General features: G+C 40.3%; 1 protein-coding gene across 1 annotated transcript in view; it reads left to right on the plus strand.

Moving 5' to 3' along the window:
• Positions 1-15,507, plus strand: part of si:ch211-57n23.4 (immunoglobulin superfamily DCC subclass member 3) — a 56,779-nt gene that overhangs the window by 32,928 nt on the left and 8,344 nt on the right. Inside the window, exons 6-8 of the mRNA XM_046057846.1 lie at positions 4,976-5,226; positions 5,356-5,520; positions 6,693-6,881. Of these exons, the coding sequence (XP_045913802.1) occupies positions 4,976-5,226; positions 5,356-5,520; positions 6,693-6,881 (605 nt within the window). The remainder of the gene's footprint in view (positions 1-4,975; positions 5,227-5,355; positions 5,521-6,692; positions 6,882-15,507) is intronic.

The raw sequence follows: 15,507 nt of genomic DNA on the forward strand, positions 1-15,507 counted from the left end.
CAGTTTGGGTTCAGGAGGCAGACACCATCTCCACATTTAAGAGTAGGCTTAAGACTTTCCTCTTTGATAAAGCTTATAGTTAGGGCTGGCTCAGGTGAGTCCTGAACCATCCCTTAGTTATGCTGCTATAGGCCTAGACTGAGTCTGGATCTGTGGTTGCAGGCTTCCTGCTGCTCCCGTGTTCCTGCTCGGCACCAGCTGCTAGAATTATTAGTACTAAAGCATTAGGAAAATGGTGGGAAGTTTGGTTCTAAGTTTAATTTATCCAAAAAGTTTTGGGAAAGTTTTGCTTTATGTTATGTTTTTAGAAAAACTGAATAGTGAGGAAACATTTATGTTGTGATTTGTATCTTTGATCTGTGAATTCTTGACTAAATGTATATTTGTTCATGTCTGATATGGCCGATTTAACTAAATCTCATGGGGGGTCGAAAGTTAGATTTGTTAGCTGGAATGTCAAAGGCCTAAATAGCCCAATCAAAAGAGGCAGAATTTTTGCATACTTAAAAAAATTAAAATCTGAAATAATATATTTACAGGAAACCCACTTATGCATTGTCGATCATCTCAGAATTAGGAAACCATGGGTGGGGCAAGTTTTCCACTCTAATTTTAACTCTAAGGCAAGGGGAACTGCCATTTTAAAACACAAAAGCATTCAATTTACTGCTTCTGCTTCTATAGCTGATCCTCAGGGAAGATATGTTACAGTCTCTGGGATATTATATAATGTTCCTGTCTTATTAGTTAATGTATATGCGCCTAACTGGGATGATGTGAGCTTTATTAATAAGCTAGTCTCTTTATTGCCAGACCTAAACTCCCATCTTATGATTTTTGGTGGCGACATAAACTGCGTAATGGATCCGTCCCTTGACCGTTCTAATCCCAAATCTTCATCCTGTTCTAAGATGGCCCAAGCCTTATCTACTTTTATAGAGCAAGTAGGGGCGGTTGATCCTTGGCGATTTCAGTTTCCAAACAGCAAAGAATATTCCTATTTTTCACATGATCATCACTCCTATTCAAGAATTGATTATTTCTTTATTGATAAATCTCTCCTTCCTTCTGTTGGACAAACTGAATATCTACCTATTGTGGAATCAGACCATGCTCCTTTGCAATTAGACCTTATTTGTAATTTCAGGTATAATGAACGGCCTTTGTGGAGACTAAACACGGCCTTGTTATCAGATCCTACGTTTTGTACATTTGTATCAACAGCTATAGATAATTTCCTATTACATAACAGGTCCGAATCTATTGCAGCATCTAAATTGTGGGAGACACTTAAAGTAGTTATCAGGGGAGAAATAATTTCATATACTTCAACTCTCAATAAAAAACGTAAACAAAAAATGGACGATTTAATTGATTCTATAAGAAGGGTAGATTACCTCAACTCTACGTCTCCGTCACCTGAACTTTATAAAGAGAGGTTGAATCTTCAAGTTCAATACAATCTGTTATCAACAAATAAAACTGAATGGTATTTATCACGTTCTAAAGGTTATATTTATGAACATGGAGAAAAGGCAGGTCGACTTCTAGCCCACCAGTTAAAATCTAAAGCTGCCTCTCAACTTATACCTCAAATTTCTAACAGTAATAATGATTTAATAGTTAATCCAATTGAAATTAATAATACTTTTAAGAACTACTTCTCAAATTTGTATACTTCTGAAAGCCCTGAATCTAACTCTGAAATTTTTGAATTTTTAAACAATATAGATATACCCGTCCTCAATTCTGTGCAGAAAACTAACTTGGATCAGCCCATACAAATAGAAGAGATTTTAAACTCGATCACATTAATGCAGAGCAAAAAAACTCCTGGCCCTGATGGCTATCCAATACACTTCTATAAAAAATTTGCAGATAAATTAGCCCCTATTCTTCTTGATATGTTTGAGGACTCATTGAAAAAGGGTAGCTTGCCACAAACCTTGAATGAAGCAAACATTATACTTTTACTAAAACCTGGAAAAGATCCCTTGAAATGTAACTCTTATAGGCCAATCTCTCTCTTAAACTCAGATGTAAAGATTTTGGCAAAAATCCTTGCTTTACGTTTAGATACAGCAATAGAGAACTTGATCTCAAAAGACCAAACAGGTTTTGTCAGAGGTCGACATTCTTTTAGTAATATCCGGAGATTGTTAGGGGTAATACACTCGTCTAAACTTTCTCAGGACTCAGTTCCTCAGGTAGTCATCTCGTTAGATGCTGAAAAAGCAATCGACAGGGTGGAGTGGAAATATTTATTCTTTGTGCTGGAAAAATATGGATTTGGTACATCTCTTCTCTCATTGATTAAGTTATTAAATTTTTCCCCTAAAGCATCTGTAATCACAAATAGAGTATGTTCAAAGTATTTTCCCCTATCACGGGGTACAAGACAAGGATGCCCTCTCAGCCCTTTACTTTTTACATTAGCCATCGAGCCCCTATCTATAGCATTAAGACATTCACAGTATTTCACTGGCATCAGCTGTAGGGGCATAGAACATAGAGTATCCTTATATGCCGATGATATGCTGTTGTATATTTCAGATCCGATTTTAGGTATTCCACAGGTAGTTCAAATTTTGAAACAATTTGGAACTTTCTCAGGCTATAAACTGAATTTTTCGAAAAGTGTTTGTTTCCCCATAAACCGTAAGGGCCTCCAGATTTCAAATACCGATATACCTTTTCAGTTGTCCATAATGGGTTTTAAATATTTAGGTATATACATCACACAGGGATTCTCTAACCTTTACAAAGAGAACTTTGTTCCTCTAATTGACAAGTTAAAATTAGACCTCAAAAAATGGAATTTGCTATTTCTCTCTCTTGCAGGTAGAATTAATTGTGTAAAAATGAACATTTTACCAAGATTCTTGTACTTGTTTCAATGCATTCCAATATTTTTAACAAAATCCTTTTTTCAGAATTTAGACAGACTTATTTCATCATTTATATGGGGTGGAAAAACACCTAGGATTAGGAAGGAATTTCTTCAAAGACAGAAATCTCAGGGCGGATTAGCACTTCCTAATTTCAGGTATTATTATTGGGCTGCAAATATCTCGAAAGTACTTTATTGGCTTCAGAACCCCAAAGATGCCTGGTGTATTTCAGAGGCAAACTCCTGTACTTCATCATCCCTTCCTGCTTTAGCTTTATCTAAATTGCCCCTTTGTATTTCTATGTATACTCAATGTCCAGTAGTCGCAAATACTCTCAAGATTTGGTTTCAATTTAGACAATGTTTTGGTTTTAAGGACTTCCTCATAGTCAGCCCTATATGCAAGAATCACCTATTCCTTCCAGCTCAATTGGACTCAGTCTTCAGTCAGTGGCAACAGACAGGTCTTGTTAAATTTAGTGATCTTTTCATTGATGATTTTTTCGCCTCTTTTTCCAGCCTCTCCTCAAAATATAATCTGCCAAGTTCACACCTGTTTAGATATCTTCAGGTTCGTCATCGAATTCAAAATCTTTGTCCCACATATCCATCCATTCCTCCCAGTACAGATTGGATGCAATTTTAAACATTCCCTTACTTTTGAAGGGAGTAATTTCTAATGTATATAATATTTTAATGTCAATTAAAAATATTAATCTAGATAAAATCCGTGCAGAATGGTCAAAAGATTTGGCAGTGGACATATCAGAGGAAACCTGGAATAATGCATTAGCTAGAGTGAATGGAACAACCTCCTGTACTCGATTGGGTTTAATCCAGTTCAAGGTCCTCCACAGACTTCATTACAGCAAGGTTAGGCTGTCTAAGATGTATGCAAATGTGGCTGATACATGTGAGCGTTGTCGTTCTGCTAAAGCAGACCTTGCTCATATGTTTTGGACTTGGCCCAGACTGCTGGATTACTGGACAACTATATTTAAAATTTTGTCTGAGGCATATGTTAAGGATATCAGGCCTAGTTTTGAGATGGCTGTCTTTGGAGTACCTAAACAAAATGTGGTTGTGTCCAAAAAGTGTCAAGACGCATGCGCTTTTGCATGTCTTTTGGCTCGTAGAAGAGTATTGCTTGGTTGGAAGTCAAGTAAACCACCCTTAGTTTCACTCTGGCTTAGTGATGTGATGCTGTTTTTGAAACTGGAGAGAATAAAATATTCTCTTAGAGGATGCACCAAACGTTTTTATTCTGTATGGACCCCAATGATTTCTTATTTTGAAAAGGATGTAACTCTTCCCCCAAACTAAAACTAATTTTTGATAAGGCCTGTGCACATTGGATCGGATGACGTAATCCGACACAGTTGGCTAAAAATGTTGTCAATTATTTCCTCACTGTTTGTAACATAAGAACTTCGATATATTTTTTATTTATTGTTTTTTCTTTTTTTTTTTTTTTTGTTCAGTGGGTGGGTTGTGGGAAGGGGAAAAAATTGTAAAAACAAGGAGTATTGTTAAACTCTTTCTGTATGTGTTACGTCACTTTGTTCTTCCTTCAATAAAATATATATATAAAAAAAAAAAATATCTTTTTGAGATCACTTCAGAGATTGAGGTTTTGAGACTTTGGTAAGACTAATGGATATTGAAATAAGATTACAATAGTAGAAATGGAAGAGATCTCATTGTTGTATTCTTTTATTTATGTTTTGCTTATTGCTCCTAAAAAGCAGTTAGGAGCACTAGGGAGATGTTAGTGAGCTTGACTGTATTGCATTATGGTCTATGCATGGTGAACTTTACTGGAGGCTTGTCCTGAGCTGGGTATGAACCTCGGTCTTGCTGTTGTGTTGTTCACATACAATGCAATATTAATGTTCTCCTCATATACTTCAAATTTGACCGCTGGTACCATATTTACTTTGTTTTATACGAATCCTATAGTACAACAGTATGGAAATTGTGTCTGTAACTACTGACCCTCCATGTTTTCCCATATAGTCCCTTTATTGTGGTATCTGGTAGATATGACTGGCAGTGAACTGATGCACCCATGTGTTATCTGTGCAGCACTCTGGCTCTAACCCGTATCAGCTCAGAGGATGAGGCCATCTACCAGTGCATTGCAGAGAACAGTGCCGGAACCAACCAGGCCAGTGCCCGTTTGGCAGTGGCACAAGCTAAAGACCTGCCTGGGCCCCCCCAGGACCTCACAGCAAGTATATTGTCTACCAATGCCCTGCAGGTCACATGGAGCCAGCCACCGGCCAACATCACTGACAGCATCATTGGATATGTCCTGCACATCCGCAAGATAGGAGGTAAGTGTCAGCAAACACACAAACCTAAAGAGTCTACTGTAGAAAGATACCATCTGAACTTGTGTGTTGTTTAGTTATAATAACAAAAATCTAAATGCCTGTGTTTGTGTGTGTGTGTGTGTGATTAAGAGCCCGACAGTCTGGAGCTACAGGAAGCTATCAGTAAAGACACCTTCCAGCATGATGTGACCAACCTGGAACCAGCAACCACCTACTCCCTCTACCTGAAGGCCTACTCTCCTTTGGGAGCCAGTCAGCAGTCCCGCACTGTGGTGGCTACAACACTAGGTGGCGGTAAGAACATGAAACACTGACAAAATGGGTAGCCTCCTAATTCGAGTGCTAGCACAAATGTGCAAGGGCACCAACGGTGTTTTTGCTTGGATTATTATTATTAGGGCTCAAGCATGAAAGTGCATTTACATTTACATTTATTCATTTAGCTGACGCTTTTATGCAAAGTGACTTACAATTGCTATTCATGTCAAAGGTCGCACGCCTCTGGAGCACCTAGGGGTTAAGGCACCAACGTTTTTTGCTGAGACTATTATTAGTGTACTAGCACGAAGTGCAAGGAACCTATTGTTTTTGCCGAGATTATTATTAAGGCCCGAGCACGAAAGTGCCAGGCCACCAACGGTGTCCTAGCACAAAGTCCAAGAAACTAGGGCTGTCCCTGACTAAGGATTTACATAGTTGAATTAGAATCGTTAAGTCCTGCCTATAGTCGACTGATAGTCGAATCAAATTTCCATCTAAACTGAGGCACTCTCTCTCTCTCTCTCTCTCTCTCGCGGCTGTCATTCACCGGTCTTGTGCAGAGTTTTACGTGCATTGCTGCTGCCGACAACTGCATGCACGTCACAGTTCCTTGCGGGTCTATTTCTAGTAGCTGGCTATTTAAAAACGAAAAAAATATTCTTTATGTGGTTCATCAACAGTGATAAATTATCCGGAAGTGCCACGAGGTGCGGACAACTCGGCACAAAATCAGTGAAGCTAGGGCTCCGTCTTAGCAGCAAGTGTTCCTCCACTGCACACATGCGCACTGACGACCCAGGGTTAGGGTTACAATTTTGGATTTATTTATGCACTTTAAAAACATTTATTGAAAGTTTTATTCTTTTTACATATTTATTTACAGCATTAAACATTGAAATGTATATTGTAATAGGCTGTATATTAACTTATTGGGAGAAAACTGGTAGTTCTATGTAAAATTTTACATTGCGCACCACCATATTGCCAGAAATTTGAAACGGGAAATGCACGAACCTACACATGAAACGGCCGTTATTATTTATAATTATAAAGATTACAATTATAAAGACAAAGAATATGGGTGAAATAATGGATTAGCACATTAATCCAGGGATTGTCTGAGCTACAGAGAGCTGGATTTTTTTGTCTTATCTATCAGCTTATATCACATTATTCTAATTCTTCTTTCTCCCCTCTCCATTCAGTGCCAACCCCTCCCATGTTCTTCACCAAGTTGGTGAACTCCAGCACTGTGCAGGTCCTCTGGGAGCTCCCCAATAAGGCCGGCATGGCCGAGGGCTTCAGACTGTCCTACCGCAGGGTCCCCCACGCTGTCTTCCAGGGACCAATCCAGCTGCCCTGTCACATCAATGCCCACACCATCTCTAAGCTGGGTGAGTGTGTGTGTGCGTGTGTGTGCTTCACAGGCAGAAAGGGTAAGATTTGGTCTTTTTAGCAGTAACTGACACACTCTTATCCCCCACATCACTCTAACAATGACCTTAATCATGTATCAATATAAAATCAAGTTTTATCATGACTCTGGCAGTGCCATTTGTCTGCCTCTCATAGTTGCACCAGCATAAATGAACTGAAAACCGCTCTTCTGTCGCTATTAATTACTTAATTAATGTATTGTGTATTTATTTATTTACCAGGCCCACATGGACATTAATCAAAATTGCAGTTTATACTTCAATGTAAATGTACTGGAGTTAGCTGATAAGCAAATTTTTATCTGTAGTCCCTGCCCAATATCACCATTAAAATTTTTCAACAAGTCTTGCAAGAGTAATACAATGCATTACACTGTATAAATGCATTACCAAAGTAATAGAAGTATTAAAAAACAAATTAGTACCCAAAATCATCAGTACAGTGCTTAAACAAGTACTGCAAGAGAAATACAATGCATTATAATACATAAGTGCATTGCTAAAGTGATAAAAGTATTTAAAAACAAATTAGTACCCAATATCATCAGTGCAGTGCTTAAAGCCCCCCTCAACCCTTTAACTGACGTTTTCACCTAACGTTTTTTTTCAAACAGAGAATGGGGGTGTGGTCAATAGTCGGACGTGATCAATTACCATGGCAACCAGAAATTGACCAGCTGTTTCTGACTGTTCGGTAAAGATATGCAGTGTTAACATCAATACACTGTAAAGTTTAGTACACTGTACTGGCAGGAGTATTACATACCCATGATAGAAACTAATGTTCCCCTTCGAGGGAACTCGAACTGCGTCGGTGACGACACTATGGGAACGCCTCTGGGCGTGGTAGGGCTGAAACATGAATGAAACTACTCCAGTCCTATTGGTGTTGCTAGAACGGTAGCGTGTGACGGCGTAACTGGAGGCGTATATAAGCACGCCGGCACACAGGAAACATTAGCCTTTTTCTATTCAGCAGGCACTCTGGCATGTTTGAAGACCAAGAAAGCTACAGCAAATCCAAAGAAGCTCTTACCTGAAAGGAGGAGATGGCTGGTTCAGGCGATGTGTTTTTCCGTGCCCATTCCACATCATGGCTGGCGTCACTCATATCCTGTGTGTTTCCTGTCTGGGGATGCCGCATGCCCAGGCAGCTCTCGAGGGGGCTGCTTGCGGCCATTGCGAGGCCCTGCCCCTGAGGGTGCTGAGGTCCCGTGTGGCTCTCTTTTTTCCGAAGACAGCCGGATGCGCTCTCCCCGTGGCTCGCGCCCGGCGCTACATCTCCGAGGACATCGGGACTGCCGAGGCTTTTTCCCGTGCCTCGTCTGCTGACTCATCTCTTCCCCGTTCGGGAGTCCGTTTCTCCTCGGCTTCTCCCGCCCGAGGTATGAGTTTGGAGAGGCTTGCATAGTCTGATTCTGAGGAGCTAGACGTGCTTAGCATCATGGAGGATGACTTCCAGGAGCCGGGCCGACGTCATTAGACCGCGCCTAGCTATGAGAGACCGGGCAGGAGCCGCTGGCCGACAGTAACCTCTATGAGCTTTTCTGCAGCCCGAGCGCCACCCCCGCGTTCTTTCCTGATTTGCACAATGAGTTATGTAAATCATGGAACAGACCAAAAAAAAAAAAAAAAAGGCTGCTCTGTCCCCTCTGCTGGACTACAGCAGCGTGACAGAAACTAAGCAGCACGGCTAAAGAGAATGGAATGATGCCTTGTGGGGAGGAAGCGATCGCGAGCTGCGAAGACGTGGACTTGTTTGCGTCTCAAGAGACGACGCACTGTCCTCTGTGGTTCTCCCTCTCGCCCGTCAGGACGGTGTCAGCCTACTGTTAGTAGCCCCGTTTTGGCCGGCCCGAGTGTGGTTCTCGGACTTTTTGCTCCTAGAGGTCCCTCTGAGGAAGGACCTGCTGTCTCAGGTGCAGGGCCAGGTCTTTCACCCTTGCCCCGCCCTATGGAGACTGTGGTTCTGGCCCCTGAAGGGGTCCAGTTCCTGGAGGCGGGCCTCGCGGCAGGAACAGTTGAGACGTTGCTCAGCTCCAGAGCCCCGTCCACGAGAAGGATGTACGGCCTACAGTGGAATGTGTTTGCCACCTGGTGCAGAGAACGAGCGGTGGACCCAGTTACCTGCCCGGTGACTATGGTACTGGAGTTCCTCCAGAACCGTTTCTCTGCTGGCGCTTCCAAACACACGATCAGCAACCGGATTGTTCAGACTATTTCCCTGGCCTATCAGGTGCACGGGTTACCTTCACCTATGGCCGTAAGGGCGCACTCTACTCGAGGCATGGCGGCTTCTAGGGCCCTCCTCGCAGGGGCGTCGCTCCAGGATTTGTGTGATGCGGCTGGCTGGGCCACCCCTCACACCTTCTATTACTCTATTGAACTGTGCTATTTTGTCTACAGTTAGAATAAAACCGTATACTTGATCTTCTGCATTAAAAGTTGACTTGTTATGAACTTTACTAAGAGGATAAATAGTAAACTGGAGAGATTAAAACAGAATCTGAGTTATTTCTGTTTATGTTTTAAGAAACAACATTTTATGTACATCACCACTACTTATATCACACTGACAATAATGATATTTTCATCAGCTTTAGCTGTAGATACTGTGTCCCTATAATACCAAGAATACCACACAGCTTACAGGCAGGTTGCTGGGCCTAAGGCAGGCACATTATGAAGTCCTTACCTTTATGTGTTGTGTCCTGAAGAATGGCGTATTTACACATTTTATATGGCCTCACTTGGTTGACTGTAAACTTAATCACATTTTATGCGGTTGTAATCATTTATATATTGAACAGATGCATAGTGCATTAATGGTTAAACATGTTTTATATAAAACCATTAATGGATTCTAATATTTATAAGTTGCAATTAACAATAACACAAACAGAAGATTGGAACTGTACAAGCTATACAATTCTCAAGATTTTATTAATAGAAAATATTTTAAATAACATTACTGGTTCTACATGAAAATACACACAGACCATTCTTTTAACTGAGTACAGTGACAAAACAAAATACATTCTTGCAATGTTGAGAACAACAAAAGTCACAGCTGCGTTGGCTGAGACATATTTGTTTATCAGATTTCATCTAAATCTCTCTTTTAGAGATGTTTTTTTAGAATATTAATTGTAGGACTGATCTGGCTTTGCCTTCATTAATAAAGATCTTAACCTAAAAACCGCAAACCAAGACTTCTGTGCTGGTTTCACATTTATGTCCTGTGTTAAACCGTTAACCGACAAAGGGCGACTGCCTCATCCATCCATGAGGATCTTTTGGCCTGATGCGTATGCTGGGGAAAGGAAAAACATGTTTATATAATATAACACACCATCACAGCAATCTCTAATCTTCCATCGTGGTTGAAATGCAGAACTATTGAGAGAAACCTGTAGAAAAGGCAGATCATGCAGTTCACAAATTGTACATGTGTGAACAAACCCAGAGGAAAAGACAACATTTAGAACATTTGTAAGACTAAATTCTTCCTGTATTGTGAGCCAACGCTGCCACCTTGTGACTAAAAAGTGGCATTAGCTTTTATTTGCACAAAATACCCATGTACATTAAATACTAGTTTCTGTTAATGAGGTACACCAAGCTAAAACTGTTCCAGTCCAGTAAAACAGCCCTGCAATAAATCATATCCTCATAAAGCTAGTAGTATTTTTTCTAATTTGTAAAATGTCATGTTCATGTGTTTTTACTCTTAATCTCCAAAATGGCTCTTTCAAAACAGAATCTTTACTCTTACTCTTACTTCAGTACAAATATGATGCTTTTCCGTTTATAAAATTATTCTTATTCTTTGCACAATCTGGGAAATTTACTTACACAATATTTTATTTCTGAAGGCACTGAAATCAAATTAAACCAGGCACCAACCAGCACCACTGAAGACTTGGACACTAATCATTTTTAACCACAAACCATATAAGGCTGTAAGTAACTGGTTCCAGCTTACTGTGTTCATGGATGTTCTGAACGTGGTTCACCATCACATCTCAGAGTGGAAGAAGCTGCGGTTGATTATAGATGTTTAAGAATAGCTGGCCTCCGCAGATTCAGGTCCTTCCTTTCTGTAAAGAAGAAAATGTAATTATAACAAAAGTTGACCTAAACGGAACAACCACCAGCCCTGCCATGAGATCGACCTTTAAGAAGCTTATAATGCTCCTTCTCTCCTGATGTTCAGTCTAAGATGTGTTAAATAATATGTATGTATAATGTATCTTCTTAAGTTTCAGTGCGCTGAGTGCTCAGGACCTTGATATTAATGCTGCTACTTGGCAAAAGAGATGCCACACACTTGTGGTGCCAATGCTCATTATTAAAAATATTAAACAGTATTAAAACAGTTTTCATACAGTATATAGGTTTTCATCAGAGTAGCCCCAGTACAATAACTACAGATTTTACAGAATTTATTATCAGAAAATTGCAGTTCATCTAGGTCATCGACATAAAGTGTTTATGGATTGTTTTCTGATTATATTGCCTAGAGGAAGCATATATAAGGTCCATGTAGAACACTGTGACTAAAATCAAATTAAACAAACAAACAAACAAACAAACAAACAGGGCTCAGATGTAGCTATTGCCAGTTGTTTGCAGTCATATTCAATACAGCAGTAGGAGGAAAGGTTGTCAATACAGGAACACAATTAGTTTACTGTAATTTAGCTTTTTCAAAATGAGTTAAAAATGGGTTCCAAGAACGGAGAAATGTGTCCATTTGACTATCGTGGAGTTTCTCCATTTGTATTATGGATAGCATATCAATGACCCATACCTGAAAGGAAGGAGGAGTGGGAGACTTCCATTCCTTCAATATCAGTCTCTTGGCAACTATCAGTCCCATTTCCAGTGGTTGCCGCATTATAGTTGGAATTGTCTTCGAGTTCAGCCTCGGGCTGAAGGGGCCGCTGATATGCTTTGGAGTGCCAGTCAAATATTCTAGACCAAAAGTTTGCCAGTGAAGAGCAGGCCCAGAAGGCATGGGACAGTGTACCCTCTGACATATTACATCTGTCACACACTGGGGAAACTGATGGATACATTCTATGTAATCTGACTTTGGAATAATGCAAGCGATGTACAATCTTAAACTGAATTAGTTGGTGTCTGCTGTTTATAGAGCAGAAATTAATATTAGACAAACAGGTGTTCCACATGGATTCAGATAATTCCGCACCTAACTCTTCTTTCCAAGTATCCCTAGTTTTCACAGTGTGCGCAACAATACAGTCATCAAATAGACGTACAATTCTTGAAATAAGACGCTTGGAGAGAGGAGGGCTCTTGAAAATATCATAAATTTCATGCTCCAGGGGTAGATTTTGAAAATCTTCAATTTTTGATTGCGCGTAATGCCTAACCTGCAAATACCGAAAGAAATGGGAATTAGGGAGATTGTATTGTCCTTTCAGTTGGCTGAATGATACAAATTTACCGTCAATGTACAGATTATTAATTGAAACCAAGCCCCTCTTTCCAATCATGGTACAGTATGTCATGCCAGGGAGGCAGAAAACAATGGTTAAAACATATAGGTGTTTGTACTGATGTATTTGGTAATTTTAGAAAGCACCTGACCTAGTTTAAAATTCTTACTGACTGCTTTACCACAAAGCATAAATTCTTATGGGACCCTGGCTTATACAATATTACGTCGTCAGCGTATAAACTGATAAGCGTTTCCACACCTCCAATCTGAAGCCCCTTCATCTGTGGGTGCTCTATTATTACAGCAAGAGGCTCCAGTGCAATAGCAAAGAGCGCCAGAGATAATGGACAGCCTTGCTGAACCGAGCGTTGCATAAAAAAAAAATAGGGGGGCTGACCGATCACCAGTCGTCAAAACAGAACAGCATGGTTTTGCATATATCAGTTTCACCCAAGAGATAAAAATTTCCCCAAATCCAAACCTGCGTAGTGACATAGTGAACATATAAGGCCACTCGACCTGATCGAAGGCTTTGTGCGCGTCAAGGGACTAAATAGAAGCTCCACTTGTACCACTAAAATCAGAATAAATAGTATTGAGCAGCCGCCCGACATTAGAAAAAGAGAGTCTGCAGGGAATAAACTCTGTCTGGTCGAGATGGATGATAGAAGCCAGATTGTTACGTCGGGTGCGGTTAGGACTCAGCTGACAGTAAGGTGTACAGAGTCTTTAAACCAGGGCTTGATTGGCAGATAGTCAGCCGCTGTGCTGAGAGCCAGGAACCTGGAAAGACCACACCCACACCACACAGAGAGAGACTGGCCAAACCACAACACACTCACAAGACTGGTCATGGATAGACCGTGACACAGATATTTGTTCAATCTAGTAGCCAAGATTTTATTTATTACTTTGCGATCAAAGTTTTGAAGTGCAATTGGCCTAAAGCTTGCAGGGTCGGTTTCGTCTCTACCCTTTTTTAAAATTAGAGAAATGTTTGCTTCATAAAAGGTTTTTGGCAGTTTTCCATCATTTTTAGAATTGTGCATCATCCTGAGCGTAAGTGGTGCAAGAATATCACAAAATCTCTTGTAAAATTCTGCGCAGTAACCATCGGGCCCAGCAGCCTTGCCTGATGGAAATGACTTTATGGCATTGATGACTTCCTGCACTGTAAAGTCTGAATCAAGACATTTCGTACCCGCATCACTCAATTTTGGCAATGATATAGAGTCAAAGAAATCATTCAAGTTAGATTGTGAAACATTGTGTTTTGAGGAGTAAAGCTCAGAACAGAATTCCCTGAAACGATGGTTTATGTCATTAGGATTGGTTAGAAGAATGCCTGTTTTAGACTTAATACCACAAATTACTCTTGAAGCCTGGGCACCTTTAAGGTGTTATGCAGTTTACCTGGTTTATCCCCAAGCTCAAAGTGTTTCTACCTTAATTTCAAAAGTAAGTTCTTAACTTGGCCACTCATAATATCATTGTATTCATATTTAAGCTTCAATATCTCTTTATAGTGATCCGGTGATTTAGAAATTCGGTAAGTTCTTTCCAAAATAGGAAGAGTGTTGTTAATTTCAAGTAGCCTCACCTCTTTCTCCTTTTTAATGGCTGAGGTGTAGGAGATTATATCACCACGCAAAACGACTTTTAGTGTTTCCCATAGGGTCAAGTCAGATACTTCACCATTATCATTTAATTCTATAAAATTTTCCAATTTAGAAGTTATATTCTTAGCAAAGTTGTCATCACTTAGAAGATTTGGGTTAAAACGGCAAGAATAAGTCTGTTTTGGGAGGGAAATATTTAATGATATTGCTAAGGGGCTGTGGTCAGAAATTAAAATATTATGGTACTTGGAATTGGTGATTTGAGAAATAAGGTTAGAGCTAGTCAAAAAATAATCAGTCCTACTGTTTGTGAACATTTGAGTAGAATGAATACTCTTTGCTTGTAGGATGCTGAATCCTCCAAATATCTACTAGATTCCTAGTTTTCAAAAGTTTGTTTAGAAGCTTTACAGATGCAATTTCAGGTGCTGGTCGTGTAGATAATCTGTCTAAGAAAGGATCTAGATAGCAGTTAAATTCCCCGGCTATTATTATGTTTGAGTCACTATCGTCTGGAAGCAGATCAAAAACCTTTTTGAAAAAATTGGGCTTGTCCGGACCATATATGTTAAGCAGGGTTACTGAGAACGAGTTTATAGTACCAGAGACAAATGAATTTCTACAAAGAGGGTCATTGTTAACAGAAGTTACCTGGAATGGGATTTTTTTTCGAAACGATATTGCCACACCACAGGCATGCGAGGTAAATGGCAATTGATATATCTGAGATACCCAATTGCATTTCAGCCTATGCTGCATAGTTGTTTTGATATGTGTCTCTTGCAAAAAAATTATATCCGCAGAAAGAGATTTCAGGTGTTTAAAAACTTTCTCCCTTTTGACTACACTACCAAGCCCTTTCACGTTCCATGAAATCAGTTGTAAGTCTCTGCCTCCTACATGTCTATGAAGATTCTCAGTCATCCAGGTCATAGTTATCCAACGAAGGTTAAAATGAAGGGCAACTGGACTTGGTTGAAGATACTGGAAGACGTTTCGTCCCTTATCCAAAGGACTTCTTCAGTTCTGACTGACTGGCAGGGAAACTCAGCTATTTAACCTCAGTGGGGTCGTTGGCCCGGGTCATCGATACCGCTGGTTCGTTAGTGTTCCTTGTTGCTGTGACGACAGTCGTTACAGTCGTTGAGACTACCTGTGGCCAAGACTGAACGACCATCGTTGGTATCTTCACCTGAGGCCAATAGGTTACGTTTGTTGAGTTTCCTGGGAAGTGATGAAAGGACAGCATTGTAAGTGGGGGATAAGTGGTGGCGTAGACCCCCTCCCCTGTTCAAGAAAAGCAATCTAGTGTATGCGGTCCAATGCAGTGAGTTAGTGTTCCTTGTTGCTGTGACGACAGTCGTTACAGTCGTTGAGACTACCTGTGGCCAAGACTGAACGACCATCGTTGGTATCTTCACCTGAGGCCAATAGGTTACGTTTGTTGAGTTTCCTGGGAAGTGATGAAAGGACAGCATTGTAAGTGGGGGATAAGTGG

This window comes from Micropterus dolomieu, linkage group LG09 (assembly GCF_021292245.1).
Source record: "Micropterus dolomieu isolate WLL.071019.BEF.003 ecotype Adirondacks linkage group LG09, ASM2129224v1, whole genome shotgun sequence".
NCBI classification, from domain to species: Eukaryota; Metazoa; Chordata; class Actinopteri; order Centrarchiformes; family Centrarchidae; genus Micropterus; species Micropterus dolomieu.